A 24,023-nucleotide genomic window follows, 5' to 3' on the forward strand; every position below is an offset into this window, starting at 1 on the left:
ACTCATTATCTCAAATGAATTCGTTAATCCACAAACCGTTGTCATTAATTACCAAAACTCGAATTATGGGCCTAGATGCTTTCAGCTCCCCCGAGATCCCTTCTTTCTCCCCGACCCTTGTTTCCTCTGGTTCGTGCGCCTCCGGCGACGGGACACCGCCGCGGGGCTACGTGCGGGAAGAGAGCGAGCAGAGGAGCTGGGGTCTGGGCTCCCACTTACATGTGGGGCCCGCCTGTCAGCCCTTTAGGGTTTTCTTTTTGTTTATTTTGGCTGAAAGCTATGAAAATTTGTAGAAAAATATAGAAAAATGCAAACTAAATTTTGTTGGGTTGCTTAGATCGAGATCTTCAGAGGAAAAATACTCATGCATGTGAAATGTCAATTTTGCCCCTGCTAAAATTTTAGGTTGTTTTTAAGCTAGTTTATTTAATACCGATTGTTCTGTTACTCTAAAAATTATTAAATTTATGGAGTAGTCTACTCTTTGCATGTGTAGTTCACTGAAAAATTTTTAGGTGCATAGCCTATGTGCATGTTTGTGGATCTATTATTGTTTAATTTCTTTTCTAGGTTTAAAATAAATACTTTCGATTGTCAATAAATGTTGAAAAATTTATGTGGCATGCTTTATCAAAATCATGTTATTTTGATAAATTTATGTTGCTAGATCATATCTGCAAGTCAAGTCCTTGCTTTTAATTGGCTCCTAGCTACTCTTTTCTTTTATATTTGTTGTTAGTTAATTATTTCCTGCATGTGTACTCTCCGCAAAACAAGCTTCTGTTTTAATCATTCTAACTTGTAGGACCAGGTTGATGCTTGTTGTAAGTACCTTGCCTGGGTTTGCTTGATAGTAATTGCTGTTAGGTCCATGAAGTAATCCATGTTGCTCTAGGGTTGTGTTTAATCCTCCGAAGCAAGTTTAGTAGTTGTTGTTTGGAGGAAACACTTCAGGCTAAAACGAGTTGAACTTCTGAACCGCACCTAAGCACTCAAATCTTCCGCTGTGTGTTTGAACTCTGTCGTTTGTATTCAAAACTTTTATGTAAGATCAGTGTTGTAAATTAATTTGAGAATTTATGTATGCTGGTATCATCTGTGCTCGTCTTCGTGCGAGACTTCTAGTGCAAATGTGATCCTGGAATACAGTAGTTTAATCGGGAATTACCCGACGGACTGCCGGATTATACCGTTTTAGGTGCATGGTAACTTGATTATTCATTAAGATGATTGTTAGCGCACTTAAGCCGGTTTAATTTGGGCGGATCTGCTACAATTACCCCCAAATCTCCCTTGGTATTCTCCTCCTCCCACCCTTGTGCAATACACTCCCCTAGGGAAGCCTCACGTTCCCACATGATCTCATAGTATATTTGGCGCCCTCCTCCACGACGTTGGGGTTCCTGCTTAACCGACAACAAGAGAGGACAATGATCAGACACAGGGGAAGTTAAATGGGTAATTGAAGCATCAAAAATCGATTCATCCTCTCGGCTGAGGCAACACCCCTGTCCAACCGAACTTTCACATTGCGATCGCCCGGCTTCCTGTTGTCATATGTCCAGGGTAACCCGGAAAAGCCAATGTCCCTTAACCCACACACTTCCAAGGTATCCCTGAAGTGTTCCATTTGTCTCTCCCCCCTGCTTGTATTAGAAACGTGCTCATATTGCCACATAGCCTCATTAAAATCCCCCACCACAACCCATGGCTCCCGTGAACGAGTTTTGAGCCTCTGAAGAATCTCCCACATACGATGTCTATCCTCGACCCGCGGTTCCCCATAAACAAAAGTAGCCCGCCAAGGGGCAGCATTTGGTTCATCCACAATAGACACATCAATATAACGATCATTAATCGACTTTAGATTAACTTGAATGTTTTCATCCCAAAAAAGGGCCACACCACCACGTCTGCCCCTACTGTCTACTGCTAAACAACCTTTTAGGCCTAATCTCCATCTTAAATTCTTAACTCGACTTTCACTAATCATAGTTTCTGACAAAAAGACTAACTTGGGGTTATGTTGGCGCACAAGCGCCTCAAGATCACGAACTGTCTGAGAGTTCCCCACCCCTCGACAGTTCCATACAATGGCATTCATTTCTCCTGACGGGGCTCAACATGAGCGCCGGTCAGGGGGTTAGCTTGCTCCTCAATCTTGTTACCGGCCACAAAGCCCGTGGCCTTCTCAACTTGCAGCTCTTGCTTTCCAGGAACATCTACCTTCAAGCCCAGCTCTTGTAGAACGCCCTCATCCACCTCCAGTCCTGTAACATCCCGAAAACTCACTAATTCAAATCGTGCGCTAAAACTGTTTTCCTTGTCGTTGAGCTCGACTCCCCCTTAAACCTGAACCCTAGCCCTAGAATTTCTTCTGAACAACCCGACACCTGAATTCAATCCGCGTCCCATCTTTCCCTATCCAACGCGATGCGTCACGACCGGCTGCCGTGAATCTCGCCCCCTCTCTCCTTTTTCCTCCATCCCCTCTTGGCCGCGTGCCCCACCTCCCGTGGCCCGCGCGCGTGACGACGCCACGCGTGGCCGACCGCGGCCGCAGTCGCCGCTGGCGCGCACCGCCCCCCTCCTTTTTCTTTTCCCTCCCATTTTTCTTTTCTTTTCCTCTATTTCTTTTCCTCTTTTCTCTTTTCTTTTTCTCCTTCCTTCTCTTTCCCTCTCTCTTCTTCCTCCCCGAGCGCGCACGGCTCGGCCGGCCCTCTGCTCCCGCGCGCGCCTCCTACCCCGCTCGCGCACCACCGCTCCCGGCCGTGCGCCGCGCCGCGCCAAGCCGCCCTGAGCTGCGCCCCGACGCCCCTAGCTCTCCTGCCTTGCATTCACGCCCCAGCCGGCCCACGCACGCACGCGCGCGCGTGCACCGCCGCCTGCCGCCCTCTGCTTCGCCGCAAAGGCCGCCGCCGCGCGCGAGCTCACTGTTCCGCCCGGCGCCACCCGCGCGCACGCGCTCGCACGCCCGCTCCCCTGCTTGGCCACGTGCGCGCCTGCCCCGCACTGCCGCTGCGTCTCTGCGCGCGCCTCGCCGTGCCTGCCGCCAAGCTCGCCACGCCACCGCTCCGGCACGGCCACACGCGACGCGCACTGCTGCCACTCGCCCTGTGCGCGCACGCGTCTCGGCCGCCCGCGAGCACGCGTTCCACGCGCCCCCAAGACCCGCCGCTGCCACCACCCTGTGCCGCGCTCGCCGCCGGCCGTGCGCACGCGCAGCAGCACCGCCGCCCCGCCACTCTAGCTTTGCAACGCGACGCCAAGCCTAATCACCGGGCCCCTCCACGTGCGCACCTCCCCCTGCCCTGTGCCATTGCCGAACCGTCGCATCGGCCCGCCCTCGCCGGCCGCGCCGCCGCATCCCGACACGGGCAAGCGGTCGGAGCGCCATTAAAGGCACCCCGTATTGTTCACCGGCCGCCACCGCCGCGTCTCACCCACCCCCGCCGCTCCACCGCCTTAGCTCGACTATAAAAGGGGCCCCGAGCTCCCCGGCCAACCCCACAACCTCACCCGCCGGCCCTAGCCCCCTCTCCTAACCTACAGCGCCGCCGCCGCAGCCATTCCCGCCCGCCGCCGCCGGCCCACGTCGCCCCGCCTCTGCGCACCATCCCAGCCCAAGGTGAGGCCGGGATTCCCTCCAGAGCGCCTCCCTTCCCCTTCCCCCTCGCTCCCGGCCGCCGCCCAAGCCCAGCGCGCCCGAATCGGGCCGCCACCGGCGAGCTGGCGCCCTTCCCCTGTTCTGCGATGGGAGGAAGGGGATGAGTGGCCGTTTTGCGTTTAGGCCCTCCCTCTCCTCCCATTCTATTAAAGAACCCTTTCCCTTATAACCCCTTTTTCCAAAAAGAACCCTGCCCTTTGTTCTAATTCCAAGTAAACCCTTCCACATAAAAATATATTTCCAAGTATACACTTGACCCTTCCAGTTTAGTCCAAAGGTTTCTAGAAATTATAGTTAGGCCCCTGCCTTCTCAAGAAATAATTACCACTAGGTCCCTGATTCCTGATCTAGCCCCTGAACCCTTACAAAACCTATCATTTCATGTATCGAACGAGCTCAGATCAACCCGAAACTTTACCCAGTATCTTTTAACTTAGTTCCGGCCATGTTGATAGGAAACCACTCAAGCATGCTGATAGAGCCGGAGTGCCCGATCTTTCGGTGAGTAGGGATAAATTCGACTTGACGGAAGATGACCCTCACGATCCGACTACGACGAGCGAACCCGAAGCGCCAATGCAATCGCTGAACCAACTTCCTGTGGTTACCGACCTTGTTGATGCAAGATCAGCCTGATCACGAAGATCGTTTCCTGTCCGCAATCGAAGAACGAACAAGAAAAGGATGCGAGCAATCTGATTATCTCTCGAAGGTGGAGTTCTGAATACACGAGGACAGCGCTGTTTTGCGCGTGTTCCTGAGTAGCTAAAGCTAGATGTAAACAAAACTCAAATCTGAATTGAAAAGAAACTTCTCTATAAATAGAGGGAGAGGAGGCGCAGCCCCTAGGGAAGGGCGGCCAGGAAATGGGCGCCGCCCCTGGTGTCCAGGGCAAAGGGGGAGGGCGCAACCCTAGGCGCCCACACAAGGGCCTCTGTTGGGCCAGCTTCTATTCTTCTGGGCCTTCATTCTTCAGTAGCATGACGAAGTTCAATTCTCTTGCACGGGCCCGAGTGATTGGCCCAGAAGGTGGCGCCTGGGGTGGAGGTGCATCTGGAGACGCTAGAGAAGGTGCTGCTGGTGTAGATGTACTCGTGGTGTCCTCATCATCCTCCCCTTCTTGAACTGAAGTCGTCCTCGACGGCAACTCCTCATCCTCGCCCGCATATGGTTTCAAATCTGCAACATTAAAACTAGTGGAAACACCAAACTCCGCAGGCAGGTCAAGAACATAAGCATTATCATTAATCTTGGTTAGCACCTTAAAAGGACCAGCAGCACGAGGCATCAATTTAGAACGACGCAAAGTAGGAAAACGATCCTTTCGCAAATGCAACCAAACCATATCACCTGGTTCAAAAGTAACATGTTTTCTTCCTTTACTACCAGCAACCTGATACTTAGCATTAGTAGCAGCAATGTTTTGTTGTGTTTGTTCATGGAGGTTAAGCATGTGTTCAACATGTGCAACAGCATCTATATGTGGGGCGCCCTCAGCATCAAGCGAAAACAAATCAATAGGCGCCCGAGGAATGTAACCATAAACAATCTGAAAAGGGCACATCTTTGTAGAAGAATGTGTGGCACGATTGTACGCAAATTCAATATGAGGCAAACAATCTTCCCAACGTTTCAAATTTTTGTCTAAAACAGCCCTAAGCATGGTTGACAAAGTTCTATTAACCACCTCAGTTTGTCCATCAGTCTGAGGGTGACAAGTTGTGCTAAACAGCAATTTAGTTCCCAATTTATTCCAAAGTGATCTCCAAAAATGACTGAGAAACTTAGCATCACGATCAGAGACTATTGTATGCGGAATACCATGCAAACGAATAATCTCTCGAAAGAACAATTCAGCGACACTGTTAGCATCATCAGTTTTATGACATGGTATAAAATGAGCCATTTTGGAGAATCTATCAACAACCACGAAAATACTATCCCTCCCCTTCTTAGTTCTAGGCAATCCCAAAACAAAGTCCATAGAAATATCAAGCCAAGGAGAAGTAGGGACAGGCAAAGGCATATACAAACCATGGTTGTTCAGTCGTGACTTAGCTTTCTGACAAGTAGTGCAGCGGGCAACAAGGCGCTCGACATCACGGCGCATCCGGGGCCAAAAGAAGTGGGCGGCCAGCACCTCATGCGTCTTGTAGACGCCAAAGTGTCCCATGAGACCGCCTCCGTGTGCTTCCTGTAACAACAAAAGACGAACCGAGCTTGCTGGAATACACAGCTTGTTAGCGCGAAACAGGAACCCATCCTGCATGTGAAATTTGCCCCATGGTTTGCCATTCATACAATGAGCTAAGACATCTTTAAAATCAGAATCATCGACATATTGATCTTTCACAGTTTGCAAGCCAAAGATTTTAAAATCTAACTGGGATAGCATGGTATATCGACGAGACAAAGCATCAGCAATGACATTTTCCTTCCCATTCTTGTGTTTAATAATGTAAGGGAAAGACTCAATGAATTCTACCCAATTAGCATGACGACGATTCAGATTTGTTTGGGTACGAATATGTTTCAAAGCCTCATGATCAGAATGGATTATAAACTCGCGATGCCAAAGATAGTGCTGCCATGTTTGCAAAGTGCGAACTAAAGCATAAAGCTCCTTATCATAAGTAGAATATCTCAGGTTAGCACCGCTTAATTTCTCACTAAAATAAGCAACCGGTTTTCCTTCTTGTAACAAAACAGCACCTAGCCCAATACCGCTAGCATCACATTCAAGCTCAAACACTTTATTAAAATCAGGCAATTGCAAGAGAGGAGCATGTGTTAACTTATCTTTCAAAGTGTTGAACGCTACCTCCTGCGAGTCGCCCCAAGCAAATGGCGCACCTTTCTTTGTAAGCTCGTGCAAAGGGGCTGCAATGGAACTAAAGTCACGGACGAACCTACGGTAAAAACCGGCAAGTCCAAGAAAGCTCCGAATTTGTGTGACCGTCGTCGGTGTAGGCCATTCCCGAATGGCATCAATCTTGCTGCTGTCCACCTCAATGCCCTGTGGAGTAACAACATAGCCAAGAAACGAGACACGTTGTGTGCAAAAGATGCATTTTTCTATGTTTCCAAACAAGTGAGCAGTACGCAACGCATCAAAAACAGCACGCAAATGTTCTAAATGTTCTTGCATAGACTTGCTGTAAATCAGGATATCATCAAAATAGACAACAACGAACAATCCTATGAAAGGCCTTAGAACTTCATTCATTAAGCGCATAAAGGTACTGGGAGCATTAGTCAATCCAAACGGCATAACCAACCATTCATATAACCCAAATTTCGTTTTAAAAGCCGTTTTCCATTCATCACCCAGTTTCATTCTAATCTGGTGGTAACCACTACGCAAATCAATCTTAGTGAAAATAATGGCACCACTAAGCTCATCTAGCATATCATCAAGGCGTGGTATAGGATATCGATAACGAATGGTGATGTTATTAATAGCACGACAGTCTACACACATACGCCATGATCCATCTTTCTTTGGAACAAGTAACACAGGAACTGAGCAAGGGCTAAGAGACTCACGGATGTAACCCTTGTCGAGCAACGCCTGTACCTGGCGCTGGATCTCCTTCGTCTCATCTGGATTTGTACGGTACGGTGCGCGGTTCGGAAGCTGTGCGCCTGGAATGAGATCAATCTGGTGCTCAATACCACGGAGTGGTGGAAGACCCGATGGCAAGTCCTTGGGAAAGACATCAGCGTACTCCTGCAAAAGGTTAGCAACCACAGGGGGAATATCCAAAGACGGTGCATCATCGAGTGAAACGAGCACACTATAGCATACAAGTGCATAGCAGGGCAAATGAGCATCGCAGAGATCATCAAAATCAGCACGTGTAGCAAGTAAAACAGGAGCATTCAACTTGATTTCAGAATTAGAGGGCGATGGTGATGGTTCAAGTTGTTTAGCATTCCTAGCAGCTCGAGCAAGATCATCTTGAACAATTTGTTCAGGTGTCATTGGATGTATAATTATTTTCTGACCCTTAAACATGAAAGAATAATGATTTGAACGACCATGATGCAAGCTATCAGTATCGTATTGCCAAGGTCTACCAAGTAACAAAGAGCATGCTTCCATGGGAATAACATCACAATCGACAAAATCAGAATAAGCACCCATGGAGAAAGGGACACGCACCGACCGTGTTACTCTAAGTTTTCCACCATCATTAAGCCACTGAATGTGATATGGATTCGGATGCTTACGAGTGGGTAATGACAACTTCTCGACCAGCACGGTACTCGCCAAGTTGTTGCAGCTGCCGCTGTCGATGATGATGCGAATCGACCGCTCCTGCACAACGCCCTTTGTATGGAACAGAGTGTGTCGCTGATTTTTCTCAGGCTGGGCGACCTGTGTACTAAGAACACGCTGCACAACAAGATTTTCATACCTATCCGCATCGCCCGGGGTGACATGTACCTCCTCATTAGCTGCATGGTCAGTGGCAAGCATAGCATGTCGAGGTTCTTCGGAATCACTTTCAGAAGAGTACTCACCATTGTCACGGATAAGCAAGGTACGCTTGTTTGGGCAGTCCCGAATCATGTGCCCAAATCCTTTGCAACGATGGCACTGAATATCCCGTGTACGTCCTGTGGAAGGAACAGCGCCTGTGGGAGAGGGTGCTGCAGGTTTGGCCGACCCCTCGCGTGGTGTACTGCTGGTCGTGGATGACGCAGGTAGAGCAGGCGCTGAGCTGGTTGCCGGCCTTCTTCCTGCAAAAGAGTTAGGATATGTCTTCGAACGACGTCCCTGCACTTCACGTTCAGCTTTGCAAGCATATGCAAACAATGTGGTCATATCAGAATATTCTTTATAATCAAGGATGTCCTGAATTTCGCGGTTCAAACCACCGCGAAAACGAGCCATAGCAGCGTCATCTGTCTCAAACAAACCACAACGAATCATACCTTTTTGTAACTCCTGATAATAGTCCTCAACAGACTGTTGACCTTGTCGAAAGCACTGCATTTTTTCAAGCAAATCTCGTGCATAATATGAAGGGACAAATCTGTGTCGCATGGCAACTTTTAATTGAGTCCAAGTGGTGGGAGTGGGATGTTTTTGTTTATATTCACGCCACCAAATTAAAGCAAAATCAGTAAATTCACTAATAGCAGCTTTAACTTGAGAATTAACAGGAATATCATGGCATGAAAATTTCTGGTCGACCTCTAGTTCCCAATCAAGATATGCAGCAGGATCATATTTGCCATTAAAAGACGGAATTTTAAATTTAATCTTAGCAAATGAGTCATTAGGTTGATGACGTACCACACGGCGGGCACGACCGGTGCGAGTACCCTCTTCCTGTTCCGTGTCACCGCCATAATCTTTCTGTAACTCTGTGATCGATGTGGACAATGTGTCGAGCCGTGCCACGATGGTGTCGAGCGTGGTCTTAGCGGCCATCTGAGCGAGGTCGAGCTGATCGAACCTCTCGGTCGATGACGTGATCGTCGAGTCAAGCCGTTCATGCATCGTCTTCATGTCCGCGGCCAGTCCATCAACTCGTGTCCGCATGTCCTGCAGCTTTTCATCCGTCATGCCTTCGTCTCCTGCCATAGTTAGCGCAAACACAAAAACAAAGCCTACGACAAAAAGGGTGTAACGGTTCACAAGGCGCTCACAGTAGTGCTGTTATCAAATTCTTATCCGTTCTTACCAAGCACACAGGGGTGATCTGCAACCAATAGGTGGAACCGGCGAAAGATTGGAGGAGCGATTGCCTGGAGAAACAAATCTGCTCGTCGTAGAACTATGTGGGGTTCTGGGTAGGCTGCACTCAATGCAAGGGTTAGCACAATCAAACAATAATGCAAGGTTGAATTATAGTGCCAAACACGTAATCAAAGCTGCTGGAAACAAGGTGTAAAAATTGAGCAAGGGTATGGGGAAAAGGAAAAACACAAAAGTGAAGAACAAGGAGGGGCGCACACCTAGGCGTCCTGCGTGATGTGCCCAAATGAGGTAACCTCCGTTCTGTTTCCCTGTTTTTTTTTTTGTTTCTGTTTTTTTTTTTTTTTCGTTTCTGTTTTTTTTTTTTTTTCCGGAGAAACTCACAAACTGATTATATGAGCAAAGGAATACAAATGAGCAAGTTACCACACACACTTTTCAGGAAAAGTAGGGGTATTCCGGTAACAAGAAGATACTCTCTCTCTCTCTCTCTCTCAAGATCCGGATGTCCCTTTGTATGGTAGGACTGCCTGGGCAACCAAGACTGTCTCAATTGAAGTCGATCAGGATTAGGCAAACCTTTTAAACTTGCTAAAAGGAATACACAACCGGTGGATAGGGAGGTGTGATCCGAAACAGAAAAAGGAAAGGGGTGGAGGCGTCGGCGCGTGAGAGGCGCGACCAGAAATCACGCACGCGGTTGTGTTTCTTTCTTTCCTTTTTTTTTGACTTGCCAAACACACAAGGCAGGGGAGGGCGATCAGGGGCAGAGAGATGGTGGCGGCGCTAGGGTTAGACGAAAAGAAAACAAGGATAGAACACAAAGTAACCAGCAACAATTGAACGCGTAAGCACACAAATTCAACAATGCAAATTATTGAAAGAAAGTGCAAGGCTCAAAAGGGTGCTGGGACAAGGATCTAACCTGATAATAATTTTTTTTTTGGTTTTGTGGACTGTAGGAAAGGGAAAAACACTAGATAAACTCACCGATCAACCTGGAAACCTGATACCACTTGATAGAGCCGGAGTGCCCGATCTTTCGGTGAGTAGGGATAAATTCGACTTGACGGAAGATGACCCTCACGATCCGACTACGACGAGCGAACCCGAAGCGCCAATGCAATCGCTGAACCAACTTCCTGTGGTTACCGACCTTGTTGATGCAAGATCAGCCTGATCACGAAGATCGTTTCCTGTCCGCAATCGAAGAACGAACAAGAAAAGGATGCGAGCAATCTGATTATCTCTCGAAGGTGGAGTTCTGAATACACGAGGACAGCGCTGTTTTGCGCGTGTTCCTGAGTAGCTAAAGCTAGATGTAAACAAAACTCAAATCTGAATTGAAAAGAAACTTCTCTATAAATAGAGGGAGAGGAGGCGCAGCCCCTAGGGAAGGGCGGCCAGGAAATGGGCGCCGCCCCTGGTGTCCAGGGCAAAGGGGGAGGGCGCAACCCTAGGCGCCCACACAAGGGCCTCTGTTGGGCCAGCTTCTATTCTTCTGGGCCTTCATTCTTCAGTAGCATGACGAAGTTCAATTCTCTTGCACGGGCCCGAGTGATTGGCCCAGAAGGTGGCGCCTGGGGTGGAGGTGCATCTGGAGACGCTAGAGAAGGTGCTGCTGGTGTAGATGTACTCGTGGTGTCCTCATCACATGCCACTTCTATCTCCATATTTTATGTGTTTCCGTTTCGAGCTCAACGATAGATCTTTGTATTGATTGGATGCTTGTTTGTGTGTGCTGTAGACCGCGGTGTGAACGAAGGAGAGCCCGCTAACGAGCAGTACTGCGAGCAAGGGAACGAGGATCAGTTCCACGACCCCGAGCCCGAAGGACAGGACTTCCCCGAAGGCTACGAAGACGGCAAGTTCAATCCCATCCTTTGATGCATGTTTCTGTCCTAGTTTTTATAAACACAACCCAATGGCCTGTTTTATAGAATTGCATAAGTTTTGCTTGCATAAAAACACGGTTGGATAGCCACCCCTTGATTTGTGATGACCATTCCTTGACCACCTAGATTAATGTCTGATTTTGCCTGGACGTTAATCAATATTAGAACGCTTAGGACTTTACTCATAATACGATTTATTTTTTTATAAAGAAAATGTGTGCGTATGTGGGATGGGATAAATGTGGTGTTTTTGTAAAGAAAGTTTAGACGGGATGGATGGCATTTCTACGGATTTGCCATTTGGTGTGCTCGTGCCAATGTGGCAGGGCAAGGAAGTGAGATATCCATCTTGTCGTGTTTAAGGACCGAGTTGGTATGTCATCTCACCTAACTCCACTATCGTGCAAACCACTCGACCGTTGAATGGGCAACGGCGTAGCATAAATCCCACTAGTTGGTGTGATAGCCATCAGGAGGGCTGAGAGCAACGGGTGCCCAAGGAGAAGAGATATGTTCGGTGCGACTTATACCCCGGTTATACCTCAGAGTTAGGTCGATGACCCCTTGGTGGATCCCGTGATGGCTAGTCAGGCTTAGCTAAGGTGGGTAATGGCTATGTTGGGATCTACACCGACACGACGGTGTTCGAGTTGTGGTATCCTACTTGTGGGTAAAGTTGCACACCTCTGCAGAGCTAAAAACTATTCGAATAGCTGTGCCCACGGTATTGGGCGAGTTACGGTGTGGTCACATGACTAGTGTTTCATTGGGATGGGCTGGTGTGAGTTGTTTTGAAATTATGTCCGGCAGTTGTGCCGTGTGCTACGACGGACGGAGAGTCCGGTAGCAGTTTTAAAATTTGAACTCCGTGTTTCTACAAAAACTGATTTCAAAAAAATTTCCTGATAAATAAACCCCTGCATAAAATATCGTTTTTCTGCAAATTAAACCGCAACCTTATCCTTGATTTATCTATGCATGTTATTCTGATATAACCCCCTCCGTAGGTGTGGTTGGACTTGCTGAGTACATTTGTACTCACCCCATTCTTACTTTTTACATAAGAAGACCCAGACTTCGTGCCAGACGACGTTGAGTAGGGTTATCGTCCTGCACCCAACCTTGCCTGTGGTACCGGCCCTGTCGAGATGCCTCCGCTGTCGCAATACTCTGAGCCCGTGCTAGACCCCATGTGGTTTGCGGTCTGGTGTTATGTTGTAGCTTGGTTAATTATTATCATTATCTGTATCGAGTGTCCTCCAAGGTTTGTACGGTTTTGAACCATCTGATGTAATAAATGTGGCATCAGCCTCCTGGGACTGGTGTTTTGTATCACATTTAAGTCTTCTCTTATGAGGGGACGCTTCAAGTCCTTCCTTCAGCAATTTCTTCTGTCTCTTCGCTTTGCCAATATCCAGACTCGGCCCTTTCAGTAAGGCCGACTTGTCATGGCTCGCTTTAGGCTTTGCTGCCTTGCCCCTAGCCAGATGCGCAGCCTTAGAAGCTGCCTCATCTCCCCCCGTGTTGGATGGGGAATGGTCACTGGAATCCATGAAGGAATCCAGACCGGATACCCGCGTCCACTGTCTAGTAGTAGGGTCCTGTTGGTCCGGCAGTGGCACTCCCCCATCCACAGCCATCTGTTGCACACTGTTGGAGAGCGTGTTGCTCGCCTCCTCCGGAAGTTTCACCACTTCTTTGTTAGAAACATTGCCGCCTCCCAAACGTAACAGATCTTCTTTAGTACTTTGAGATTTTCGCCAACCACCTCCACCGTTTGTTGCAATGGACGCAGCAAGAGTTCTGCCCGCCCACTGTGCATTGTTAAACAGCAGTGCCCGGTTAACCCGTGCTGGAGCAACAGGCACAACAGGCACTTGTTCAGCTCTTTTCTTTAATGGTGACTTTCTCATCCAGCCACCAAATTTGTTGCTCTTTTTCTTAGACGGATCTCCATCCAGCCCATCTTCTTCCTCTTCCGAGCAGTCCCTTTTTGAATGGCCCATCCTCCCGCAAATAAAACAAAACCAAGGCACATTCTCATACTTCACCTCAAATCTCATCAAGCCAAGAAATTTAACTGAAGCTTCCACAAAAGGTTTCAGAGGTTCCTCAAGCAGTAAAGACACTTGCTCTCAGGAAGTCACTTCCTGGGTCACCAATCTCCAAGACCTTGCTACTCACCTTCCTGGCCAGAATATTTGTGAACGCACGCGATAGTAGAGTCACTGGGACATCGTAAAATCTCACCCAAAGATCAATGGAGTCTATAATTACCTCCGACGGTCTGCTAACTCCATCATACGGAACCACAATTAGGGCATCACCCTTATGGTGCCACGGGCCACCATTAATCACAAAGTTTACTCTTCTTCACTAGAGAACTCCAAAATAAATCTGTTGTTCTCCAACTTCCTCACCGGTATGGGCTTTGCTAGTCTCCATGCAGCACCCATCTCATCAAACATTCCCCACGACCTCTGACTGGAGAAATAGAGGGCCATAGCGAACCAACGTGGAGCAGCACCATCTGCCCCATCAAAGGGATCGAAGTCGAATTCCTCATCATCCTCAAGCGCCGGCATAGGGATTTCCTCAGCACCTGCATCCTGTATTAAGACATCATCTTCTTTCTCTCCTGTTACTGGAGGAATTGGCTTCCCCTCTCCACCAGCAGCTTCCATGCCCAGCACCTGTGATATCTTTACGTTGCTCCAACTTCAACCAGGAATTCTCGATCACGGCCTACCAATCCTTGCTGGCTTCATGTGGGTAGAATCCTCACCGGAAACCCCTTGATCACCCCCACCAAACACGGAAAGATAGGGAAACATGAAAGATGAGAAAAACCTAGATCGAAGAGGAGAAAGCACAATGCACCTCAGGAACTTCGAGTAGATTCTCGCCCAACACCTCGCTCTACGGTTAGGTACCACGACCAGCACGTCAGCAGGTTGGCTTCGGGTGGGCAGATTATCCCTCACCGGGATCCCCTTAATCACCCCCACCAAGCACAGGACAGACAGAAGCGTGATCGGTAGTAAACCCTAGATCGACGGAGCAGCGGCACAAACAGAAATCGGGGTTCTCCAAAAGATTACTAGTAGTATCCCAAGAGACCAGAAACAAACCGAGTCGGCACGGCGGCAAAATCTTCCCACGGAAGTATCCTTATCAGCAGCTAACTCAATCTCTCCCAAACCCTAGGTTACCGTGTAACCCTCGGACTCGTAGAGTCAGTAGAAAAAACTTCTCCAGCAAGACAACGACTCGCACGCCTAGAAGCGCACGAGAGAAACACTCTGAAGCCAGTCAGAGATGATCAATGGCGGTCACCAGCCGGGGAGGAGACCTAGATCTCCTCAGAGTCGCCGCCGGGTCGCCTAACTGCCTTTCCATGTTTTCCGGTATATAGACAGACTGAATGTTGAGGTAGAGTAGAGAGAAAAAGAAAGAGAGGATAAGTGGATTGTAAGCTTACAGACAGTTTTGACACAAGAACCATAAAAATTTATGAGACAGACAAATAGATTATGTATTAATGGTGGAGAGCTAAATCACTATACAAGTAGACTAAAAGTATGGCTAATAGTTACGCCCACCGTCGGTTGGGATGCATGTCATATGGTGTTCATGATGGTGGTGGACCTCATTGGCTCATCCAATAGCAGTGAATAGGGGCTCTCCGCCAGCTTCAGCTGGCGAATGGTGAGACGTCCACCTCTTTCTTTCTTTTCGTCCACGTAGACTCTCAATCTGCTCTCCACCACCTATAATACTTGCTCTAAGAAACGACCTGCAAAGATACTTGCAAAGATTCTTACAGCCAGCAGCGGATTGAATCATTAGTTTTGCTCTAAAATGGTCTAGACTCTGGAGTGATTTGAATCTGCAGCCAACAAATTACGTGGACAAATTCAGGTGTTGAGGTCGAACTCTCCAACGCCCGATGTGTTTGTGTAGAGTGCAACGTTACACAGGGGAAAGTTTGCAGAGGGGAACACAGAAAACTGGAATTGGTTTCCGACAGCAATTTTTTCCACGGTAAGAAGCGAAGCACATCCGTGTTCATGTCCCATGCTGACTAGCTACACAGTCCAAGCCAAGTCCCAGCAGAGTTCGACACGAACTCCGAACCCTCGGTGCGCAAGAGTCAACGAGTCGGAGCATCGTTCGCGCACGCGCCGGCACCTCAGGTACACAAATACCGTGACAACGGGCGTCGCCAGGCGAACAGTTTCCCATCGGGCGTTTGGATTTCAGCGGAAACGCACGCGCACTCGGCAATGGCTCTCGTGACGCGGCGCCCCGGCAGCGTGCTCCTCGTCGGCCTCCTCGCGCCCGCAGCGGCACTAGGCGGCGCGCACGCGGCCCGAGCCCCGGCGGCGCTTCACAAGGATGACGACGCCGCGGCCGCTCCCGCTCACCAAGGACAGGCACCCGCGACCGCGCCGTTCATCGGGCGCGCCGTCGACGAGCGAGCCCAGGAGGAGCACGCTAGCGAGGAGGTCATGAGCCTGTCGGCCGGCGGCGGCTCTTCTCGTTCCGGCGGCGGCTCCGGAGGGGGGTCTCGTTCCAGCGGAGGAGGAGGAGGCGGCGCTCGTTCCGGTGGCGGCTCAACAGGGGGCGGCGGGGGTTCTCGTTCTTCCGGCGGTGGCTCGAGAGGCGGTTCTCGTTCCGCCGGCGGCTCGAGAGGTAGTGGCACTCGTTCCCGAGTCACCACGTACTACGGTGACGAGTATGACTGTATCGATTGCGACGACTACTCGGCCGCTGGTGGCCGCGGCGGCGTTTGGAAGGCGGGAGTCGCTGCCACGGCTCTCGCCGCCGCCTGGCTCTTGCAGCTGTAGGTAGACACGGGGGCGCTGACGGCGCTGTATGTGCGCCGAGTGCATGACCTTTTTTTTTGTGGCATTGCAATTTGCACATGCACGCTCGATGCTCTGCTCAACGTAGTTAGCTAGGATACACATTGCACATGTTTTGGGGCAACCCTTGAGTACAGGAATCAGGTCGTGTCATATTGTTCATTAGTGCTATTCTTTTTTGCTGCTGAATAATGTAGAAATGACTATGGGTGTCATGGCAGTACTTGTTCTTTTTTGGAAAAAAAAGAAAGAAAAAAAGAGATTCTAGTCGTGATCAGCTTATGATCGGAATATGCAGAAACGGATATTGCATAACCACCCCAGTTTGCTCAAGGTTTATGCATAATCTTAGGCAAATTGTAGTTACAGTAGATGTTAATACAGCACCTCGATTTGCTCACCGGTTATGCATAATCTTAAGAAAATCCTAATTCCATGTTAATCTCGGGAAACCATGGCTAGTAAACTCTAGAGGGATTAGATAAGCATAGATGTATACATAGATATGTTATATGTATATAGATTCGGAGATGGAGGCGCGTAGTTATGAATAGCAAAGAGTGGATTGGGTTGGTCTAAGATTTCGAAATGTGATCTCTTTTTTTGTTCATTATTGAATTTTCAAAATTCTTGAAATTACAAGATGACTTTGTTGTTTTTAGAGGATTTTATAACATAACAATTTTTAGCGCATTTGAGCCTTGAGAGGTGTTTTAGTGTGGGGAAATTTTCTTATATGCCACTGTTGTGTCTATGACACGTGAGCCCCCTACAGTCAATGACAACACCATATAAGGAATTTAGGATTTAACCAATGCCATGTGAGGAATTATTCATTTAGTGTTTAACGGTGATTTATGTATATCCATGCAAGAATAGCAAGTCACAATTAATAAAGAAACGTGAGAGTCTAGAATTACATACTACAACAAAAAAGCTTAAAGACCAAACTAACAACCGTACTTTCAGTATCTATTATTTTGTGTTTCCATCGAAAAAGAGCAAAATCCTTGCTAGGATTGCAACAAGCAAAAAGTGGATGACGAGGCAACGAGTTTGCGATTCGGCAGATGAAAGTAATCGACACTAGCATGAGGGGGAGCCATTACTCTAGGAGATAGCCGGGATCGTATCAGACATAATGCGTCTGTTAGTCTATACTAAAATTGATTACCGGTGCTGGTGTATGGAAACCACGAGTTGCTATGCTTTAACACTTCAGCGGCTGATCAGTGTCGGCTGGTGTTGACTTTTCTACTGTAACTAGGTGAAATATGGGGGAGGAAGTCTCGAATCACCAGCCAGTCCAGCCGCTGATACTGGCTGATCAGCCAACAGAACAGGGCGAGTACTAGTGTCAATATCTCGAGAGTGGAAGTTTAGTACGGAGTAGAAATATCAACGCGACGAAGACGTGGCTAACTGTCAAGAACGTGCAGCTACAAAGCGGATGTGCGCACAGCTCGCCCAATCCAGCCAATCCAAACTGTACGCGTCTCCATTCGGGAAAAAAAGAAAAGAAAAACTCGAAACGGAACTCGTCGAACAGCGCCACGCCGCCGCGAGCCATAGCCAACGCAGATACGAGAACTGCAGCTGGCTAGCCCCTAGTGGCAGTGCCCGAAGGGCCCCCCACCCCGCCGCCCGTCCCAAATCTCGTCTAGGCCAGCGGCCTTCTTTGGTTTGTGCTCCAATTATAGCGCTAGTGAATAGTAATAACTTTGATCGCTAATTACGGTGTCAAATAAAACCAGTTTATAAAACCAATTTCAAAACCCCTGCGCTAGTGGCCATGAAAAATCTAATGAGACATTTCATCGCATGATTAGAGGATGGTTACTGTAGCATCACTGTAGCAAATCATCGATTAATTACCGCCATTAAATCCGTCGCGAAAAGTTATACCCATCCTAAAAAAATTTTGCAAATAAACTTCATTTAGTGCTTCATGCATGCGAGATTTTTTTTGATGCATGCGTGCTAGTTTTCTACCATACCCAAACAAGGCCGCTACTACTGCGCGCCACGAAGACACGGCTCTTGCCTGCCGCCGCAACAGGCAAAAAGACGCACACACCCCGCCCCCGTCCTCGTTCCCTGCTCTTTCCCCATCTCCACCGGACCACCGCGAAGCGACGCGCAGGCTGCCGCAGTCGCCCGCATCGGGGGACGGCAAATGAGAGGCGGGGCGAAGGTGCTCTGGGCGCTGGCCCTGGCGCTGCTCTGCGTGGCCGCGCACTTCCAGTGCGCCTCCTGCCGCGGCGGCGGCGGGAGGGGAGGAGGAGGCGGCCGCGGCGGCGGCGGGAGGGGCGGCGGCGCCAGCGGATCGGGACGAGGTCGTCCCGGCCGTCCGTTCCTCGGCGGGGTAGGGGCGGGCGCCGCCGCCGGCGTCGGTGCGAGGGCGGCCTCGGGAGGCTTGCACGGCCACGGCCACCACAGCGCCGCGGGCGAGCGCGGCGCGTGGAGGGCGGCCGGAGCCGGCGCAGTCCTCGTCGCCGCGGTGCTCGCCTGGTGCTGATGGCGTAAGGCGCGTATCGCGTTCCAGATTCGAGGGGTGTTCCTTCTTCTTGGTGTGGAGTCTGGAGAGGTGTTGGTGGTGGCACTAGTTGTGTAGTAGCAGCAGCAGCAGTAGATCGGTTGATGCGTGTGTATGTGCTAGTACGCTGTTCTGGAATCTGAATCGAAGACTGTGATTAGCTGTAGGCCTGTAGTTTAGACGAGTTTATGATTAGTGTTGAGTAATTGTCACGCACGAAAAATGCAGCGGGGTTGAAGGCTTTGCCTGCTTGCTTTTGCTGTACTGTACATTCAAGTCTGCAAGTGCTCTCTGGTTCCTGTAACTTGTGGTATGAACATTGCTCCAGAAATACGGAGTACTTGGTATTGGTAATTTGGTATAGCCTTCTCGGAATTGAGCATGTACAATGTGCACTTCACTTTATTAGTAGTACTAGGTGTCTAGGTTACAAATTCCTTTTGGTTGAGGATGTTTTGGACAAACCATGTCAAACTGCAACATGTTGACATGTTGAGATTTTAGGCGCAGTTTGCCAGAGCTCTTATAGCAGTTCTTGGCTGAATAGAGGAGAAACTCTACCAAATAGTTTTCCTGGGAGAAATGATTCTATGATAATTCCGTGTAGTGATTCTATCCTGGGAGCTAAAAAAAGTAGCTTCTTTTGATTCACTTCTCACACCAGATCTAATTTTCATAAAATTAATCTTAAAAGAATCATGGAGAATCACTTTAAACTAGTGAATCACTTCCATCGGAGAATTAGCTCCCAAATCGGAATCAGTTAAAGCTCTACCAAACAGACCTTTAGCTTTAAAGACTAATAGAAGTGTGGATTGTGGCAAAACTTTGATGAACTAATTGACGAGATCATGACAACACTGCTAGAAAAATAAGCATTCATTCCTGCACATTAGTACCGGTTAACTTTTGATTCAGTACTAAAGTCGTATCGGGGTCATTTTAGTACCGGGTCCAAATTTAAACGTCCCCCGAGCTATTTTAGTACAGGCTTAAAACACCAGCCAGTATTAAATGTCACTTTTTAGTACCGGCCGGTGATTATTTTGGCCCGGTACTAAAGTGGCGTGGCCATTTAGTATACCGGCCTGTACTAAAAGTCGACATTTAGTATTGGCTAGTGTCTTAGCCCGAACTAAATGATCCTCTACGGGTTACTTCAAAATGAATGCATCTTTCACCCAGTCACATGTGATGCATTGGTGGAATGGTAAGGAAGCAATACGCAAGGTCGGAGATTGTGGGTTCGAATCCTCGCGACTGCGCACGCGCATTTACGCGTGAAAAATTCGCGTGCCATTTAGTACCGACTAATCGGTACCGGTCAACCGTCCGGTATTAAAAGGAGGTTGTTAACTGGTACTGGTGTTCGTTTTTCTAGCAATGCAAATTCCACTGCTAAATGAAACAAATGTGATAGTTTTCTTCTTCCAAGGGATAACAAAGGTGTTGTATCAGATTTACGTCCGTAGGGCATGTACAACGGGAGTAGATGACTTGTCTATGAGCGGTTTATTTCCTTCCCCGAAGCAGATTTATTGCGGAACCGCTAGGGGCCGTCGTCTGACTTGTTGCCCGAGCGCGAATCGACGGCTCGTCGCCCATTGTATGGCACGCTGGCGACTCGTCGATGGCGCAGCTCGATCCCGTGCTCCCGAGCGATTTTCAGCGCGCGCAGTCGTGACTAGACTATAGCGGACAGCGTCTACGGCGGAGTCACTTTCGAGTTCCAGACACCTTCGGCTCACTCTGCTCCCGTCTTGTAACTTCGGACAACCTCCGACTTGCGAGACGGACAGCGGCTATGACGGAGTCATTTTCGAGTTCCAGACACCTTCGGCTCACTCGGCTCCCGTCTTGTAACTTCGGGCAACCTCTGCCTTGCGAGACGGTGATCCCCAACAGCAACCCCTCGCGGACGAGGACCGACTCCGACGGGCCGAACCCTCGAAGCATCTATCACCTGCAACCAAAAAACATCTCCCACGGCGGCGGTAGGCGACGGCGGCGAGCGGCGGTTTAGCACAAAGTGGCTCGCGAATTCGATGCTAGGGCCCTCACGTCTCCTTCCCCGGCCGGAGCTCGACGGGTGGCAGCCTCCTCCCATGGCGACTAGGAGGCAGAGGATAGACTCATCCACAGACACAAGAGCAATACTACTCTCAGTGGACGTAGGGTATTACGCTCCGGCGGCCCGAACCACTCTAAAATCCCCGAGTGTTCATGTGTTCTTGCTTCATGATTAGATCTGACGAATTGCTTGCGTATCCCCGAGTAACCACCCTCTGGGATTAGGCGGGTGCATTACGCCACCCGGCTGTGGCCCTCATCCTAGAGCCACGACATCTGGAGTCGTCCGTGGGGATGCGCGCAAGCATTGGCCAGATCTTCGCTCACCCCCTGGCTTCTGAGGTTGAGCTCATCCTCTGCAACGACGACGAGAAGATGAAGAGTGGCACGGCGTCACCTACGCCGCATGTCCTGACACCGAAGCAGCAGTGTCCTCGGTGCGGTGTCGCACGGCAGCGACGCCTGCTGTGCGTCGCCACTACGACACCTCAGAGCCGGCACGGTGGCGCGCAGGGGCGACGCCTGCTGCGCGTCACCCTGCGACACCTTAGCGTCGGCTCAAGGTTTTCTCTCAAGCAACCACCAGGGGTCCCCTGCGGCGGCACGACGTCGGCTCAAGGTTTCCTCTCAAAATGGAGCCTAGAGCCGACGGCTGTGGCTCGGGAAGGATGTCTGTCGCCTTCTCCCTCGCCTGGCTCAAGCCTCCCTTGGAGCTGCTGCAGACAGGCGTCAACCTCCACCGCAAGGCGCGGGGGCCCTGTGCAAACACCAAGATGGAGCCGGTGAACGACCGCCCTTCTCCACGGTCCGTGCTCGTCCAAACGAGCACCCGTCCTTCCGTTGCGCCAGGGTGACAAGCTGGCTTCAGCTCACTATGAGCGGCCATCGAGTTGGCTTCCGGCGGCAGCTGGCAACGGTAGGGTCACTCCCATTCAAAGCCAAAGAAGAAGTTCTCGTGCTATCTGAGCATGAGACATCGCTTGTGCTGAGGAGGGCCCTGCGAGCTCCCGAGGTGATGCTGGATGATGCTGTATAGGCACGTCCAGGGCGTCTTCGCCCCCAACGACTGAGAGGAACCTCCAAGGTGGCAGTTCCACTCTTGCCAGGAACGTGCATGCTGTACGGGACGACGACTGTAGGTTACCACTAGATAGGATTGAGTGTGTTTCTCCTTTTGTGATGATGTGGTGCCTACGTGTGGTCCAGAGCGGTAAAGGTCCGCCCTTGTAAACCCGACCTCTGGCTTCATCGCACAAACAGGCGGCACCAGCAAGTGGTCTAGAGCGGTAGAGGTCCGCCCTCGTAATCCCGACCTCTGATGTACACCGCGAATCAAGTAATAAAGGAGATTTGCTTTCTCAGTCCTATCTTTACATTAACTTAATAGCACTTGTCCGTTCGGCTTGCATGTTTCCTTAACCCGTACGGAGATTTTTCTTTTGTTGCTAACGATCCAAATTGATTTGCTGGCTTGTGGTCAGGTTGGGACACCCCTTCTAGCTGGAAGGCGGTCCGAACCCCTAGGGACCTGCTCCGGAGAAGTGGTGCTTGTATCCTGGGGTGGAGGAGTTCTGCGTAGCCGCTTAGCCTGGTAATGTACCCTAAGCCTACGCACTTCACTGCCCTGTTACGAGTACCCTAGTATCCGAGGCTGCCGTCTCTAGAGGTCCGGACTCCTTTTTAGTATAAGGCGTGGTTTCCTATGCCCCACCGCGAGGTCCGGTAACATATCTCAGTGGATCGATGGCAACAGCTCAAGTCCACTCCGGTGCCCGCTCCGGCGGAGACCGCTCGCCACGGTCGCTCAAGTCCACTCCGGCGGCCTGCTCCGGCGGAGACAGCTCGCCACGGTCGCTCAAGTCCACTCCGGTGGCCCGCTCCGGCGGAGACCGCTCGCCACGGTCGCCTGGAGCCGGGTCCGGGGAAGTGGTGCTTGCTCCCTGGGCGGTTCGAGGTCCGTGCAGCCGCTTAGCTTGGTTCCGTACCCTAAGTCTGCACCTTCGCCGTCTTGCGAAGAGCACTCTAGTACCTGAACCTGGCAACAAGTGCTACGACCTTTAGGGGGTCCGGAGCACCCGCTCGCGACATGAGCATGCCAACACAGCCAAGTTGCGCCAGAACACATCACGATAATGGCCCCACCTGCGGGTTCGTACCTCCCCCGAGGTGGGCCCGGGGGCCACTGTCGGTACCTCTGGACTAGGGTACCCCCTCTTGTTGTGTCAAGACTCGCGTAGTTATCCGTAACTACGCCCTAAACCGGACCCCTGGGGTCTGGCTCCATCTCACCAGACCAACGGTCCCGGACCCGCTACCCGCTCGGGATGGGTCCGGTGTCACCAGGTGTCCTAGAGGTGTTGCTGTGTCTAGGCGAAAAGCCTCGTAGTTATCTTTGACTACGCGCTGACGGCCTGAGCAGCCAGACCCTCGCGGCCCGAAGCCCTTCTTACCCGGTCAGCGGCCCCGGACCCGTCCCTTGCTAGGGAAGGGTCCGGTGACGCCACGTGTCCCGGAGAAGGGAGCGCTCAGCCAAGACAGCCGGGGGCCCCGGACCCCCCACGGGGTCCCGGACCCCCATATACTATCCGGACCCCTCAGCGGGGAGGGAACAGACACCCCGCCTGGGGGGTCCGGAGCCGCCACGTATCCGCAGGCACAGGCACGCGCACGGCTGTGAGGCTTCCTTGGGAACACTCGCCCACCTACCGCATTCAATGCGGGAGGCGTTAAGTGCGCTCTGCCACAGCAGAGCCCGAGGTGACTTTTGCCAGGCTGTACTGTTGATCGCGCGTTACCAAGGCGCACAGTGCAGCCGCTGGCGCCACGCGCGTCAGTCTGCAACGCCAGTTAGACACGACAGCTCGGCTTTGTCCATCATAACGCCTACACCGTAGGCCCAACAATCTACGCCGCAACCTACACTGCTCCAACGGGCGCCTCGTCGATGGGACAAGTGAAGACCCCCCTCGGTCAGAGAGACTACAGGGCGATGAAGCGTATCCGGGAAGAGATTCTCGACCACTGTAGCACCATTAATGCCTTTTTCGTGGTATACTATACATCCTCGTTGGGCCCACCTGTCGGGGTCTAACGCCTGTGTACGCGTCTCCCTTGCACTATAAAAGGGAGACGCCCGTTAGAGAAGAGGTCAAGTCCGAAAGAGAACTAGGAGGCAGAGGATAGACTCATCCACAGACACAAGAGCAATACTACTCTCAGTGGACGTAGGGTATTACGCTCCGGCGGCCCGAACCACTCTAAAATCCCCGAGTGTTCA

At 50.5% G+C, this 24,023-nt stretch overlaps 1 protein-coding gene across 1 annotated transcript; it reads left to right on the forward strand.

Moving 5' to 3' along the window:
- The first annotated feature begins 15,558 nt into the window (after positions 1–15,558).
- On the forward strand, positions 15,559–16,122 carry LOC120667649 (loricrin-like). Its single transcript, XM_039947683.1, has one exon. It carries the CDS (start codon positions 15,559–15,561, stop codon positions 16,120–16,122), a length of 564 nt encoding a protein of 187 aa, XP_039803617.1.
- Positions 16,123–24,023: the final 7,901 nt, after the last annotated feature.

The sequence above is a fragment of the Panicum virgatum genome, chromosome 3N, assembly GCF_016808335.1.
Source record: "Panicum virgatum strain AP13 chromosome 3N, P.virgatum_v5, whole genome shotgun sequence".
Lineage (NCBI taxonomy): Eukaryota > Viridiplantae > Streptophyta > Magnoliopsida > Poales > Poaceae > Panicum > Panicum virgatum.

What these genes read in the sequence shown, in the direction of transcription:
- LOC120667649 (XM_039947683.1), top strand. Translation starts at nt 15,559, where the DNA reads ATGGCTCTCGTGACGCGGCGCCCCGGCAGCGTGCTCCTCGTCGGCCTC.